General features: G+C 39.7%; 2 protein-coding genes across 2 annotated transcripts; both read right to left on the reverse strand.

The window, feature by feature from the left end:
- Positions 1 to 532: 532 nt before the first annotated feature.
- On the reverse strand, positions 533 to 2,257 carry LOC131426340 (uncharacterized protein K02A2.6-like). Its single transcript, XM_058589001.1, has one exon. The coding sequence runs from the start codon at positions 2,255 to 2,257 to the stop codon at positions 533 to 535; it is 1,725 nt and encodes a 574-aa protein (XP_058444984.1).
- Positions 2,258 to 2,527: 270 nt separating this feature from the next.
- On the reverse strand, positions 2,528 to 4,816 carry LOC131426348 (uncharacterized protein K02A2.6-like). Its single transcript, XM_058589014.1, has one exon. The coding sequence runs from the start codon at positions 4,814 to 4,816 to the stop codon at positions 2,528 to 2,530; it is 2,289 nt and encodes a 762-aa protein (XP_058444997.1).
- Positions 4,817 to 17,246: the final 12,430 nt, after the last annotated feature.

Here is a 17,246-nt window from a genome sequence, read left to right on the forward strand (position 1 = left end):
CGGTAGTGTACGTACATTCTGGATAGGTAGCTGCTGCACATGCACATAATATTCACAGTTTTCATATATATGTCGCGAGCTCGAAATGTCATGACATTTCTATAACTGGATAGTCATATCGGTCGTGACTGCTCTGAACTGCACTAGAGTGGGAGCGACGCTGTCAATATTGCTTGACGGGCAACCTGGAATAGTTATAAGATCATGTACAAAATGAATGTTTTTCATTCAATGTAATTTATAATAGTAAATCGCTTGATAAAAACAGTATTTATCTTAACTAATTGTTGTGATGTAAAACGAGGTGGATTCACAACAAACAAATATATTTTATTTAAAACAACTAAAATATTATATACATTAAAATGTGACTTCTACTGCGAGCCATGATCGGAAGTAAAGTGTCGTAACGATGACAGCTGTGCGTGTTTCCTGCACGGTAACGTCAACGGGCTTTTGACAGTCATCAAAAGCTGTGAGCTACCGGCTGAACAGTGTTGCCGTTAGTGTGGTCCTCCCAACATCTCCCCTTTTAATAGAGATGATAAGGATCATACCTCACGGGTACTCTTCTAGTCCGCGAAGAGTGGCGTGAGATTACCGCTTCTTGTTGACTGTTTGCTCTCGTTGTGCGTGTATGAGAACGTTGAACAATCTCCCTAGACTCGGTATTCTGGGGAATTGAGTTCTTTGTTTCCGTTGTTTGAGTTTCCAGAATAATCTCTTGAGACTCTTGAGACGCCTGCTCAAGTGGTGCTGGACGAAGTCCCCAGGTATCTAAAAGAATATTCAGGGGAATATCGGTTGACTGCTGCTTGACTGAAGTTTCAGCTCCATAGCGCCTTCGTAGTTGGTTGCAGTGAGACCTGATAAGGTTCTGCTCTGATGATAACCACACGTTGTAGATTACCCGACCAACTCGTTCTAGCACCTGTCCGGGCTCCCAAGTCCAAGTATTGTTGCGATGAACTTTGGCCCAAACCGATTCACCAATCAAATATTTCCGACTTTTGGTACCATGCTTCCGGTTGAACTGTTCTTCTTGCTTGGAGTCTGCTGATTTGTAATACGCTGTAGGAGGCTTCAACAGGTCCAAGGATGTTCGCAATCGTCTGCCCAGCAACAATTCTGCTGGTGTCTTACCTTCCGGTGCACTACGGCATGGTGTGGAGCGATAACACAGAAGGAAAGTATCAATTGCTTCCCGAAGGCTCTCTCCCCCCGTCATAATTTTTCTGAGTGTCCGTTTGAATGTGTCCACAAAACGTTCAGCCAGTCCATTTGATTGTGGATGATACGGTGGTGTTTTCAAATGAAGAATGCCGTTGTTGGTGCAATAGCTTTCGAAGTTCTCACTGGTAAACTGCGTGCCATTGTCTGTAATTAATGTTTCCGGCATGCCATGCCTCGAAAAAATTTCTCTAAACATGGTTAACGTTGCGGCCGTGGTGATTCGTTTAGTAGGGATAACTTCCGGCCATCTGCTGTACGCGTCCACAACAATCAGGTAGTAGATTCCATCTACTGGTCCGGCGAAATCGCAATGCACTCGCTGCCATGGTTGCTGTGGAAGAGGCCAACTTTCTAGCTTGGTCTTGCTGTTAGTTTTCGCTGCTTCAGCACACTTATTGCAGGAGCGAACAACCTGAGCTATCTGTTCATCGATACCAGGCCAGTACACGTAATTACGCGCTAACGATCTCATTCGTTCCACACCTGGATGTCCTTTATGCAATTGATGAAGTACTCGATTCCTAAATTTGGTTGGGATGACTATCCGTTCTCCGTACATCAAACAGCTTGAAAATACTGAAAGACTATCTCGACGCTGTTGAAACTGATGCAACTGTGGATCGCTGAGATCGGATCTATTAGTAGGCCATCTGGATTGCACGTAACTAATAACTCTCTTAAGAAGTGAGTCTGCTTGCGTTTCATCTTGGATCATCTTGAATGTGACTGGTAACACTTCTAAAGATTGTTCAAAACTGTGCTTGACTGATTCTTCCAACTCGATCGATGCGATGACATACTCTTCATTAGGCCGAATGTGATTGTTGATCAGCCGCGAAAGAACGTCTGCGTACCCAAAGCTTTCTGTTCTGACGTACTGAATGGTGAAGTTATATAATAGTAACGTCAGTGCCCACCGCTGCAGTCTGTTTGCAGTGTACACAGGAATACCTTTTTTGCTTCCGAAAATCGATAACAACGGTTTGTGATCCGTTTCGAGTATGAAACTTCGACCAAATATCATGCGATGAAAACGCGTTACGGCGAAGATGAGAGCGAGTCCCTCCTTTTCTATCTGACTATAGTTGGTTTCAGCTGGAGTGAGACTGCGTGAAGCATATGAAATTGCTTTAATTGTTCCATCCGGAAATTTATGAGCTATGCGTGCACCGATTCCTTGCTGGGATGCATCCGCTGACACCACAATGTCGAGTTTTGGATTGTAGTGTGTCAACGCGAGCGGCGACTGCAGAATTTAACGAAATCTGTCAAATGAACGCTGACATGCTTCCGATCAGATCCACTTTGAACCCGTTCTGAGTAGTTCATCCATCGGGAACCGAAGGTTGCGCATTTCCGGAATGTACTTTGCATAGTAATTGACAGCACCCAGATACGAACGCAACGATGGAACATCATGTGGCGGTGGCATGCTTGCTACGGCTGCTGATTTGTCTGGATCTGGCTTTATTCCATCGCCATCAAGTATCTGTCCGAGGTACTTGATTTGTGACATTTGAAAACTGCATTTTTCAATCCTCACTGTGAAACCATACTCTCCGAGTCGACGCAGAGTTTGATGTAAATTGTGGTCATGCTCTTCTTGTGTACGGCCACCGACTAAAATGTCGTCTAGATAACCACATGTTCCGTTGAGATCGCTGACCATTGTGTCCACCAACTGCTGAAACACTCCCGGAGCTGACTTGATGCCCGGAGTTAGACGGGTGTAACGAAACAATCCCTTATGTGTGTTGATGGTGAGAAGGTACTGGTCGCGTGTATCAATCTCTACTTGAAGGTAAGCATCTGACAAGTCGATGTGACTAAACAGTTTACATCCCGCCATTTTCGCAAATATGTCCTCAGGCAATGGTAGCGGGTACTGGTTGGACTCTAAATTACTGTTTAGTCCTGTAGAGAAATCAGCACAAATACGCACGGCTCCGTTTGGCTTCCGTACTACCACAATTGGTGCTGCCCAGTCTGAATGGTCAACTGGAACAAGAATACCAAGATCCTGAAGCCGCTGAATTTCATTTTCCACAGCGCTTTGCATGCTGTACGCCACGGGTCGTTTGGGGCGAAATATAGGCTTAGGATCTCCTTTCAAAGTGAGCTGAACTTTCGTCTTAGTACACAGTCCCATTTTACTGCTGAAAACGGTTGGGAACTGTGCCTGTAACACTTCAACATTGTGCTTTTGTGAACCGGTGACTTTGTGACAAATTGAACTAAAAGGAACGTCCCACAGTCCGAACAATTCTATCCAATCTGCGCCTAAAATGTTCAAATCAAGATTAGATGATACAACACGACACAGACCTTTTTTAGAAATGTCGCCGATTTGCGCGTCGCACCAGAATTCCAGCGCTAGATCAAGTGGTTGTCCTGACGCTGTTCTAGCACTGCATGTTGGCCTGACTCCTGGAGGCTGCCCAATGTGTTTCCAAAGCTGGTCAGATATAATTGTAATATCTGACGCTGAATCTATTTGCAACTGGACTGGAACCTTGTTGATTTGGATCTCAGCAAACTTCCTCCTTTGGCTGACGTTCTTGACTGATACCCCCTTGACGTCTTTGCTCACAGTAAATATCTTTTTATTTGAAGTACACTTTTTCGAAAAACAGGCACAATAACCTTCCTTGTGCCCTTTCTTTTTGCAGTCACGGCACTGATGCTCGCGGTACTGGCAGTCCTTTGAGAAATGCATGCCTCCACACGACCAGCAAGGAGTTCTTGGTCGATCGATACTGGAACCTGCGGCCGATCGAAGGTGCTTGTGGTTTGACTTCGATTTGTATCTACTTTGCTTAACTGCATGTACGACCGCTTGCGTTCGCGGATTTTCCACGAGACTGTTATCCTTTTTCAGATTCACCAGGTTCTTGCACTCTTCAACTACCTTCTCCAGCGAAATTTCAGAAGTGTCGTTCAATTTAGTAATGAGCCGCATACGAATATCGGAATCTCTTGACGATTTTAATCCGCACACGAAAATGAGTGATTTGAACTGCTCTTCCGAAAGATCACTGATCTTGAAATCCACACATGCTCGATTTACCTTGCAAGAATATGACACGAAATCTTCTGCGTCGTCTTTAGTAATTTGAAGACATTGATATCGACGATGAAAGATAGACACTGGCGATCCAAAAATGGTTTTAAGCTTCTCGATGATTTGTTCGAAGGTGAAATCTTTTGATTTCTTCGGGAAAATGAAGCTGGTGAAACGCTCATGTGCTGCTGGGTTTAATTTCCTCATTAGCAGTCGGACTTTCGCAGCATTATCCAAGCGTCCCGCATCCTTGTCAAACAGATCTGCATACCTTGAATACCAAGTGTCGAACGTGCATCCTTGATCTGGATCGTAGACAAACTCGACGATGTTGCTGGCAAGCGAATCTAACGTGATTTCATCTCTTGACAGGCCCTGTATGGTTAATTGGGTGGCTGACATCTGCGATGTGAGTTTTGCCATAAGCTGTTGTTGTTGGTTCAGGATCTGGAGCAATAACTGATCGGTGTTTTGCTGCTGCTGGGCCGCATGAGCGGCTCCCGTACCCGGAGGATCTGACATGGTCACTTAACCTCAATTTCCACGCAAACTTTTATTTGTCGAAACGTAGCGAACCATTCAATTTGCGCGGTACTGGCACCAACTAACCTCGTCGCCACTTTGTTGTGATGTAAAACGAGGTGGATTCACAACAAACAAATATATTTTATTTAAAACAACTAAAATATTATATACATTAAAATGTGACTTCTACTGCGAGCCATGATCGGAAGTAAAGTGTCGTAACGATGACAGCTGTGCGTGTTTCCTGCACGGTAACGTCAACGGGCTTTTGACAGTCATCAAAAGCTGTGAGCTACCGGCTGAACAGTGTTGCCGTTAGTGTGGTCCTCCCAACACTAATGAATTCCGATATACTAATGATATTCGAAATGTATTGCTACGGCGAAGAAAAACTTATGTATATTGCCTTAAGAAGCAAAGCAAAGTCCTGGCATTACATTCCTTTTGTGGAATTTTTCCATTCTGTCACAACAGACTTCGCAGCCCGATTCTTGGTGTACTGAATCATTGCGTGGCTAGTACTATGAACCTACTGACACTAAGAATCCTTATGAAACAAAGGTAGTATACAGTTTAATTTATGTTGAGAAACATATTGACAGTGTTGGTGATTGCCGAAAATTTCACAGAAGCTGCTATATTGCTATCTATATTGTATACAACATTTTCAATCCGGTAGAAGATGCTATAAGAACTCGAGTCATTCAATGCATGAACCGCGAGAGAATTTTTCTACATTCCTTCGCTCCACTTCATACTCTGAGTATTTCTCGGCCCTTAAAAAAAATTACAGTCTGATAATGATCGTTGCTGTGTGGAATTTCCCAAGAGACAATCGCAAGTTGACAATTATCGCAGAAAATCGAATCGATGATTCAACTTGATGATTTTCATACTAGGTTGCAATATTTCAAAACCCTTGTGTGGAGCATTCACATACATTTTCATAGACACAACTTATACAAAGCTTATATGTACATAGTTAGAATAAGCGGCAATAGTAAAATGATTCTATCGCAATTATCAACTGCCTGTATAGAATCGGATCGCGAAACGAGAATAAGCGACTGTTGTTGCTTCAGAGAAGATCCCCACAGCGGCGTGCAAACCTTTGATTCTCAGAAATGTCATCGAGAGAAATTCTGGCACTGGTGTCGATTCTATGTTAAATGAGCCATGCCGGGTTTTTGTTGTTGCGATGATTTCGAACTCTCTTTTATGGCACTGATTCTATCGTTGAAGAGTTGCCAAAGAACGTTCTTTGATACGATAAAAGCCATCCTTGCATATTGATTCATGCTCTTGATAGATTTGCGAAATTGCAAAGCCGAAAGGTCATGCAGAAAGAAAATGTTACTGCAAGAAGCATGTTTGAATGTTTGAAAGAAGAAGTTTATTTGAAAAAGGGGGCTTTTACTAAGATGGGATGATTCATACTATTTTCCTCTAATTATATATATATATATATATATATATATATATATATATATATATATATATATATATATATATATATATATATATATATATATATATATATATATATATATATATATATATATATATATATATATATATATATATATATATATATATATAATTAATTAGAGGAAAATAGTATGAATCATCCCATCTTAGTAAAAGCCCCCTTTTTCAAATAAACTTCTATATATATATAGCCGGGGAAATATAAATATGCACCAAACCTCTACAAATTCGTTTACACAGCTTTTCAGCTTTGCTCACTGAACCGCTTTCTTCCAACGAGAGTGCGGAGAACCAAAAAAGAATACAGAAAAACCGTCAGCATAGCGGACCAAAACTTCCATGTGTATGTCTCCATACACCGCGTGAGAACAGACATAAAACGAATTTCAACGTTGAGCCTTTTTGTTGGATCTCTTTCGAAAGCTATAGAATTTGAAAAGGAGAAACTGTTCTTTGTGGTAAGCCATTATCTGATTGAAGAGAGTAGAAACAGCTACCGATGAGAGCACACGGGTACATTCACGAGAGAAAATGAGATCTATGACATTTTTATCCGCTTCAGTCACGGCAAAGTTCATTCGGCGACATTTGTACGGTTTGACTGTCCGCTGTTTCGTGTCATTTTCCAGTACCGTTCGCAACCCAGGCCATAAAACGATTTGAAACTTTAATTATTATGCTCTGAACTTGTGTCATGCAAGCTCGGATGAAATTCCATGTAATGTCGTTTCGCCTGAGAAATTGGGTAAATTTTGAGTGCCTAAGATTAATTTCAAATTTATATAACATGAACTCGATTGATAATGAGAAAAACGTTTATCGCTTCAACCGAAATCGCAGAATGGTAGAGAAACTTAACGCTATAAAAATAACTGTTTGCATACAAAACTTGAACACAAGACAAGCGAAGAGGAGCTTTAATCACAGACTAACAGACAGGACACTCAAATTAGATTCTTCAATCATTTTAACGGTCATTTCGAATATTCCTTTATTTGGGACAGTACTCACCTGTGTCATGATGGCGCCACGTTACCCTATCAAAAATATCCTTTCTGTCATCTAGACTGTGTTTATTTTTTTCATTTACCAACCGAGTTGCCATTCATACAGAATTACCTGTAATGTATTTATTTGTATACCTCCATGCGAATTTCATGCAGGATACAGATTAATTACATATTGCCAAAACTATATACAGAATTGTGCCTACTTCTCATCCTCCAACGCAATACAAAATCGAACCCGTTTTGTTACAATATTTACTTGCTTCTGGTCTGCCGCCACTTAATTTCGGGTGAAAACTACCAACACAATAAAAAATAGTCTAGATGAACAACAACAGTCAAATAAATGGTTACCTTCCTACATCGCGAAAAAGTTAAATATATTATCAACGTAATCCAATAATTTATTGTGACGATTCATTTTCAAATATTTTGATGAAATCAGGCATCCCTGCAAGCAGCTGATCGGTGTTGACAAACGAGGGGAAACCAACTAGTAAAAAAACTTGTACATAACACAAGGGGTGTACAGATAGTAAATAGTTCGCGCAGTACAATATAGATGGAACTAGTGCATCACGATAAATTATTTTTATAAGAATTTCCTCATACTGTCATGTCTGTTAGTCTGTGCTTTAATATCAAAATCGTAACGCAAGTATGTACAAAGGTATAATTGCATACATTTGGGATATTGGTGTAATTTCGTCGGCCATAAACAAACAATGTTCGGTGTTAGTTCCTAATCAACATCAATCTAGACAGACTCTGCAATTGCAATTGCGGATTGAAGTGTGACGATTGATTGAACTGTTTGATTGTAGAACATTAGACATTTTGGTTCCACATCAATGGCTCAAACAACCCCATGAGGCTGATCCTTGTAGTTTTTTCGATTGATTGGCAGCTGTCGAATGTCTACAAACACAATAGGTTAATAAAGTTACTTTACCAGTGAAACAGTCACTTCCCGATCAACAGAGTGTAACAGGATTCTATCAAAATTATATATGATTCTGATATTTATATCTCATTATGTTATAAATATGAATCCAAATCAAAAGCAAACATTTAGATTTTATTAAGATTATAGGAAGTCCAGATATTATCTTAAAGGCCGTTATATTTCAGATAAAACTTGAAGAATTGAGAAAAAGAGAGTGCAAACACTTTTGTCGATCATGTTTTTGACTTTCAACCCGAAAAATGCTATACTTCAACAAATAGCAGTAACAAACATATTTTCCAATTTCACATTCCTGAAGGTGCTTTTGAGAACAATAATTTGATATTTGATTTCAAAATGACGGCCTAAATTTAAAATGTGAGAACGTTCCTATGTAATTCCTATTTAATTCATTACTTCAACTTTAATTAGTTGGTTCTCATGCCCCGATGCAATCGTAGCGTATGTTGGTAACTCAAAACTTCCCAGTTCGGAACCAGTCGCTTAACCGTGCATGACTTTTTTATGACAAATCAAATCGCCTAAAGGTATGCAATTTCATTTCACTTCGCGAAATCTATTTTTAGAATTGCACGGTAAAGCCTTTCTTCCCGAAAAATGGGTAATAACAGTTGATAACTCGTACTAAATTTGTAACAAATTTAGATATAATATTGATATTTACATATCAAGGTTTGTAACAATTTTGTTATCACCTAGGTTAAATTGAGTTATAATTTTTGTTATTTTAACTATTAACGAGGCCAAGATTATGGCTAGAACAATCCCATCGAGTTGATCGAGTTCCTACCTCTTTCCCACACAACCGAATCAATCGGGTAGCCAGCCACAGGACAGGTTTCTTTTCCATATTTCGGACTACAGACGCTCATAGTAACATACCGGCGAATACTTCTTTGGGAGCCAAACGAACCGTCAAATTCCTATGCTAGAGCATGGGAGTTTGACGGTTCGTTTGGCTTCCTAAGAGGTATTCGCCAGTCTGTTACTATGAGAGTCTGTAGCACAGACTAACAGACAGGACACTCAAATTAGATTCTTCAATCATTTTAACGGTCATTTCGAATATTCCTTTATTTGGGACAGTACTCACCTGTGTCATGATGGCGCCACGTTACCCTATCAAAAATATCCTTTCTGTCATCTAGACTGTGTTTATTTTTTTCATTTACCAACCGAGTTGCCATTCATACAGAATTACCTGTAATGTATTTATTTGTATACCTCCATGCGAATTTCATGCAGGATACAGATTAATTACATATTGCCAAAACTATATACAGAATTGTGCCTACTTCTCATCCTCCAACGCAATACAAAATCGAACCCGTTTTGTTACAATATTTACTTGCTTCTGGTCTGCCGCCACTTAATTTCGGGTGAAAACTACCAACACAATAAAAAATAGTCTAGATGAACAACAACAGTCAAATAAATGGTTACCTTCCTACATCGCGAAAAAGTTAAATATATTATCAACGTAATCCAATAATTTATTGTGACGATTCATTTTCAAATATTTTGATGAAATCAGGCATCCCTGCAAGCAGCTGATCGGTGTTGACAAACGAGGGGAAACCAACTAGTAAAAAAACTTGTACATAACACAAGGGGTGTACAGATAGTAAATAGTTCGCGCAGTACAATATAGATGGAACTAGTGCATCACGATAAATTATTTTTATAAGAATTTCCTCATACTGTCATGTCTGTTAGTCTGTGTCTGTAGTTCGGACGTATGGCAAACCGTACACATTCAATTTCGCCGAATGCTCTGCAACGCAGTAGCTAGCGATACAATTAAACAAACCACCGTCGTTTGAGTGGATCGAGCTGATGTTCAAATGAGACACAACATCACCGTTGACCGTTACGTACTGACCGACCTGGTAACGTTCACTGTTGGTAATTTTTTTTAAATTTAATTCCCAAGAAATTTCCGGTCCAGAATCACGATACATTTCCAGAATACTTAAGGTCCTGGGTGACGAGTTGCTTCAGGGAGAGCATCACGAATAACTGGTGGATCAACTGCAATAACATAATAAAAAAAAACCCTTCTTAATCCACCTAGTGGTGTGATAATGCCTTTCTCTTCTTTCATAACAGTCCCATGAAAATATGTTTCATAATTTTATTAAATAATTTTGGATACTAATTTTGACACCAATTGATTCAGATTAATTCGAGTAGTTCACAAAAGCATTTTTGATGCCAAAAGCTTAGAATTGCATGAAACGTCGAGATTTAGTGTCATCTCGAAAAAAAAAATTTGAATAAGTCGACTTTTTGGGACTAATATAAAAAAAATCCCAGAAAGCTGATTTTTTCGAAAAATTTTTTTTTGAGATGACACTAAGTTTCGATGTTTCATGCAGTTTTAAGAGTTTCGGCATCAAAAAAATTTTCGATTTTGTAAATTTCATTTTTCAAGATCGAAAATTGTCAAACCTTTACCACCGGGAAGCACCCCTTACGCATGTCCGATTTAGGTCAAATTTTGCATGAAGGCTTTTTTCGAGGTGCTTAAACTTTTGAGCACTAGAGCTTAACGAAAATAGAGGTGATCCCAAAATTTTGGCACCCTTATATATATATATATATATATATATATATATATATATATATATATATATATATATATATATATATATATATATATATATATATATATATATATATATATATATATATATATATATATATATATATATATATATATATATATATATATATATATATATATATATATATATATATGAAAGCGGTAAAAATCAACGTGGTTTGTCGGTTACGTCACTTATACCATTATATCTCCGGAACCAAAGGTTACAGCCATTTGGTCTTCGAACTTGATCAATACTCCGATAGTAGCTTTCAAACGAGCCTAAGTTTGTTAAAATCGGTTCAGCCATCTCCGAGAAACTTGCGCGGCAAAAAAACAACACGTTTTGTCGGTTACGTCATTTATATCATCATATCTCCGAAACCAAAAGTCACAGCCATTTGATCTTAGATCTTGATCAATGGCCCGACAGTAGCTTTCAAACGAGCCTAAGTTTGTGAAAATCGGTTCAACCATCTCTGAGAAAAATGAGCGGTAAAACTATCTTCGATAAGTGCACACACTTACACACACACATACACAAACACACACAGACATTTTCCGATCTCGTCGAACTGAGTCGAATGGTTTATAACACTATGGGTCTCCGAGGCTCCGTTCGAAAGTCGGTTTTTCCAGCAATTCTAATATCTTTCTATAGAGAAAGGCAAAAATCTATGAGTAACTACACGAAACATGCGGTGCGGTTCAATTTTCGCCGCTAGGGGAGCAGTTACCGTTAGCACAGTTTTCACGCTTTCTCCGCCGATCGAATTATTAACGACACACAGATACTTTCCGGAATCGTCCACCACGGCATCTTTGATGATCAGCGTTTCGGAGACTAGCTTGACCCGCTCGTTCAGCACCACCGCCTTCTTCTAATTAGACCATGAGGGTAAATCAATTATGAAATCAAAACAAAGTATTTTGTCTCTATAAATACTTGTGACTATTTACCGTTAAGTTTGCTCTATATATGCGTAGTTTATAAATTGTATATAGATGGAGGTTCAGATCGGACCTAGGAGAACCTGCCACGAATATCTGCCATAAGACCCATTTTCCAATACTTAAATTCGGCCAGAATGTAGTTCAAAGTATGCTGAACGAGAAAATCATATCGCCTAGAGAGCGTTTTTTAGTTTTAGAAAATAAATTTCGATCAAAGATTTCAAGTTTTCCTTAATGAATTACTGATTTCGTATTGATTACCAAATATCTGCCGTCGGACCCATTTCTCAATACTCAAATTTGGCCAGAATGTAGTTCAAAGTATGCTGAACGAGAAAATCATATCGCCAAGAGTTTTTTTTAATTTAAAAAAATAAATTTTGATAAGTTTTCAATGTTTTGTTTGATTATAAAATATCTTTCGTCTGACCCATATCGCAATGCTTTGATTTGGTCAGAATGTTTTCACATATTTCAAGTATTTGAATATTCTTAATCCGGAATACATGCTTTCGATCTGTTTTCTTTCAAATCTTGTTGAATTGCGTATGAAGTTTTCATGCTTACTACTAGTGTCATAATCCTTGATATAATTTGGAAATAGCGAGTGAACAATTGACACCTTTGGCGGACAATTGATTGGTTAGTCGTGAATAATTTAGGCTGAAAGTGATTTTTCCAAACAGTAATATTTTATGTTCAATACGCTTATTCGACATAGCACAATTCTATAACAAATCGATATATGTTTCACATATTGCAGAAATTAACATATATGAACACGCTTAGTAACATACCGGCGAATACTTCTTTGGGAGCCAAACGAACCGTCAAATTCCTATGCTAGAGCATGGGAGTTTGACGGTTCGTTTGGCTTCCTAAGAGGTATTCGCCAGTCTGTTACTATGAGAGTCTGTAGTTCGGACGTATGGCAAACCGTGCACATTCAATTTCGCCGAATGCTCTGCAACGCAGTAGCTAGCGATACAATTAAACAAACCACCGTCGTTTGAGTGGATCGAGCTGATGTTCAAATGAGACACAACATCACCGTTGACCGTTACGTACTGACCGACCTGGTAACGTTCACTGTTGGTAATTTTTTTTAAATCTAATTCAGAAGAAATTTCCGGTCCAGAATCACGATACATTTCCAGAATACTTAAGGTCCTGGGTGACGAGTTGCTTCAGGGAGAGCATCACGAATAACTGGTGGATCAACTGCAATAACATAATAAAAAAAAACCCTTCTTAATCCACCTAGTGGTGTGATAATGCCTTTCTCTTCTTTCATAACAGTCTCATGAAAATATGTTTCATACTTTTATTAAATAATTTTGGATACTAATTTTGACACCAATTGATTCAGATTAATTCGAGTAGTTCACAAAAGCATTTTTGATGCCAAAAGCTTAGAATTGCATGAAACGTCGAGATTTAGTGTCATCTCGAAAAAAAAAATTTGAATAAGTCGACTTTTTGGGACTAATATAAAAAAAATCCCAGAAAGCTGATTTTTTCGAAAAATTTTTTTTTGAGATGACACTAAGTTTCGATGTTTCATGCAGTTTTAAGAGTTTCGGCATCAAAAAAATTTTCGATTTTGTAAATTTCATTTTTCAAGATCGAAAATTGTCAAACCTTTACCACCGGGAAGCACCCCTTACGCATGTCCGATTTAGGTCAAATTTTGCATGAAGGCTTTTTTCGAGGTGCTTAAACTTTTGAGCACTAGAGCTTAACGAAAATAGAGGTGATCCCAAAATTTTGGCACCCTTATATATATATATATATATATATATATATATATATATATATATATATATATATATATATATTTATATATATATATATATATATATATATATATATATATATATATATATATATATATATATATATATATATTTGGCCGGTTACGGCAGAAATGAGTTATCTTCAGGTTTGGTTTAAGACTAAAATTTATTCTTAACAACTGGGGGTATTTATACAACTTCAGGAGGTGCCTTATCATGTGGCGCTTAGAAACTATAAGAATACTGTTATAAAGGGTTATTGTTTAAATTCAATATAGTTCGTTTTGCGTGAGCTAAACTTTTCTGCAGAGATCAGCAGAAACAATCGTAGAGACACAAAAGCAAAAGAAGTACGTTTTGTGAAGCGATTGCGGATTGTCTCTCTGACAATAAAAACTACCGCGTGCTTGTTGCTTGTAGCGTTGGCGCGCGGTGATAGACAGCGTTCAGATGATGCTACATTACTCCCCTCTTAGACGAGGCGTCGATCTAGCTGAAGCGTTGTGGGATGACGACTCGTCGACCAAATCGGGTCACCTTCACTGGTCGATGTTCAACATTTGTGGTAGCTGGGGGATCAACACTACTGTGTAGCTGCTGTTGCTCATCAGTTGAATATGCTGGTTTCAACCGATCGATGGAAACGTTTACCATTCTATTCTTTACTCTAATTTTGAAGAATTTTTTATTTCGACGTAAAACCTCAAATGGACCATCATATGGGGGCGATAGCGACGGTCTCACGGAGTCATTGCGAATGAAGACGTGCTTGCAAGTGTGAAGATCATGATGCACAAAAACGCTTTGTTTACCATGCCATGCCGTTGCCATAGGTTTCAAATTTTGCATGGTCGCTCGAAGCTTGATAACGAAATCAGTTTCGTTTTTCTGGCTGGTGTTCTCGATGAAAAATTCAGATGGTATACGCAGGGTCGAACCGTACACCATCTCAGCAGGAGATGCTCCAATGTCTTCTTTGTGAGTTGTCCGTAAGCCAAGCAAGATCATTGGCAAGTAATCCGACCAGTGGTCCGGGTTGTGACAAAGGATAGCTGCTTTAAGTGTCCGATGCCATCGTTCGATCATTCCATTCGCTTGGGGGTGGTACGGTGTCGTTTGCAGGTGGCTGATGCCCATCAATCGAACCAACTCAGCAAATAGAGATGATTCAAATTGACGTCCTTGGTCGGTGGTGATGTACACAGGTACACCGAATCGAGCTATCCATCCAGTGACAAGTGCTTGAGCGATTGTTGTGGAAGTCATGTCAGGAACAGGGATGGCTTCCGGCCATCGAGAGAACCGGTCGATGATTGTCAAGCAGTAACGGTTGCCATTGCTTGGTGGAAACGGTCCCACAATGTCGATATTGATGTGCGAAAAACGATCGTCTGGTGCGGAGTAACGGGTAACGGGTGATTGAGTGTAGCGTGTTACCTTAGACCGTTGACACTGTAGACAATTTTTGGCGAAAGCAATGCTGTCTCTCCTGATGTTTGGCCAAACGAATCGTTGAGTCATCAATTTGGCTGTAGCACGTGTACCGGGGTGAGAGAGATTGTGCATCGCTTGTAGTATATCCTTGCGAAATGGTTTTGTGATAAACGGTCGAATCTGTTGACCGGAGCAATCACAATACACTTGCTTTGAACTGCCTGGAATAGTATAAAGTAACATCTTCAACGAAGTTTTTGATTTACCATTAATAATGTTTTGTAGCTCCTCATCGGTTTGCTGATTGTTAGCAAGTGCGTCGTAATCAATGGTTGGGATGGCACGGACTGCAGTGATTCGGGATAATAAATCTGCTACGATGTTCTCCTTGCCATTAATGTGACGAATATCTGTTGTTATTTGACCGATGTAGTCCAGTTGGCGTGCTTGACGATTAGATGCTTTGTCGAGCTTCTGATGAAAGGCGTATATGATCGGCTTGTGATCTGTATAGATATGGCAACAGCGTCCTTCTATCATATACTTAAAATGTCGCACCGCAAGGTAAATCGCGGTTAGCTCACGATCGTAGGTACTGTACCGTAGTTGTGCTGCGTCAAATTTCTTTGAGAAGAATCCTAGTGGCTGAATATTTCCGTAAACAATTTGATGTAGTACTGCTCCGGCTGCTTTGTCAGATGCATCCACCCAAAGAGAAAGCTCAGCCGATTTTGCTGGATGTGCTAGCAAAACTGCGCTCGCCAGTTGTTGTTTGCATCGTTCAAATGCTGCTGTGGTGTCGTCAGTCCAGGTCAGAGCGGTTCGATCGTTGCGTTTGTTACCCGGAGTCATCGCTAATAAGGGTATTTGAGATTCAATAGCATTTGGCACGAATCTTCGATAAAAGTTTATCATTGCCAAAAAACTTTTTAGCTCCTTAACTGTTGATGGTTTCGAAAATTTTTCGATCGCTTTAACTCGTTCGGGTAGAGGACGGATTCCATCAGCGTTGACGGAATGACTCAGAAAGACAATTTCTGCTCGGCCAAATTCACACTTTGCAACATTGATTGCTAAATTGTGCTGCTGTAACCGCTCAAACAGCTGACGCAAATGGTCGCGATGTTCTTCAGGTGATGACGAGGCGATGAATAAATCGTCAATGTAAGGAAAGACGAAATCCAATCCGCGGACGACCTCATGAATCAGCCTTTGGAACGTCTGAGCCGCGTTTCGTAAACCAAACGTCATGTATGAAAATTCAAAAAGTCCGAATGGCGTCGTAATAGCCGTCTTGGGGATGTCTTCAGGATGGATCGGCACTTGGTGAAACGCCTTTTGCAAATCGACCTTCGAAAAAATAGTTTTACCTTGCAAATTCATTGTGAAATCCTGAAGGTACGGTAGTGGATATCGATCCGGAATGGTCTGAGCATTTAGAGCACGATAGTCTCCACACGGACGCCAAGAACCGTCGGCTTTCTTGACCATGTGAAGCGGGCTGGCCCAGTTGCTACTAGACGGTCTGCAGATGCCAAGCTTCATCAGGTGCTCAAATTCACTGCGAGCTGCGTCGAGCTTGTCTGGTGGTAATCGTCTCGGTCTAGCGTAAACGGGTTGGCCAGTTGTTTCGATTCGGTGGACGACTGATGATTTGCTTGCAGTACCTGGCAGAGTTAACCGCGTTATGTTGGGAAATTCGGCTAGCAACTCAGCATACGGTGAAACTGCACTGAATGTTTTTACGGAATATTCACTGACACGTGTAAGCTGTCCTGTCGATTCGAGTAATGTGACATTGTCTATGAGGCGATTTCGTTTAAGATCAATTAATAAATCGAAATGGCTTATAAAATCGGCACCAATAATTCCAGTTGTGACCTCAGCGATTAGAAAAGACCACAAAAATTCACGGCGAAGACCAAGGTTAACTTTTAGAAGAGCCTCTCCGTACACATTGATGGGTGTTCCATTGGCGGCGAACAGTTTCAATGCGGTTGGTTTCATCCTACTTGAACTGGAACCTCTCGGAATCACGGACACGTCGGCTCCAGTGTCGATCAAAAATTTCATGTTTGTGTTAGTGTCCGAGATTCTTAGGCGAAAGATTGTGTTTGCATTAGAAGGTTCGCCGGCTTCTTTTGCAAGTTCAAGCGGATAATTTCATTGTTTGTTC

The sequence above is a fragment of the Malaya genurostris genome, chromosome 1 (genome assembly GCF_030247185.1).
Source record: "Malaya genurostris strain Urasoe2022 chromosome 1, Malgen_1.1, whole genome shotgun sequence".
NCBI classification, from domain to species: domain Eukaryota; kingdom Metazoa; phylum Arthropoda; class Insecta; order Diptera; family Culicidae; genus Malaya; species Malaya genurostris.

Excerpts from the sequence above, each read along its gene's own strand:
- LOC131426340 (XM_058589001.1), bottom strand. The coding sequence starts at position 2,257 with ATGATATTTGGTCGAAGTTTCATACTCGAAACGGATCACAAACCGTTG.
- LOC131426348 (XM_058589014.1), bottom strand. The coding sequence starts at position 4,816 with ATGTCAGATCCTCCGGGTACGGGAGCCGCTCATGCGGCCCAGCAGCAG.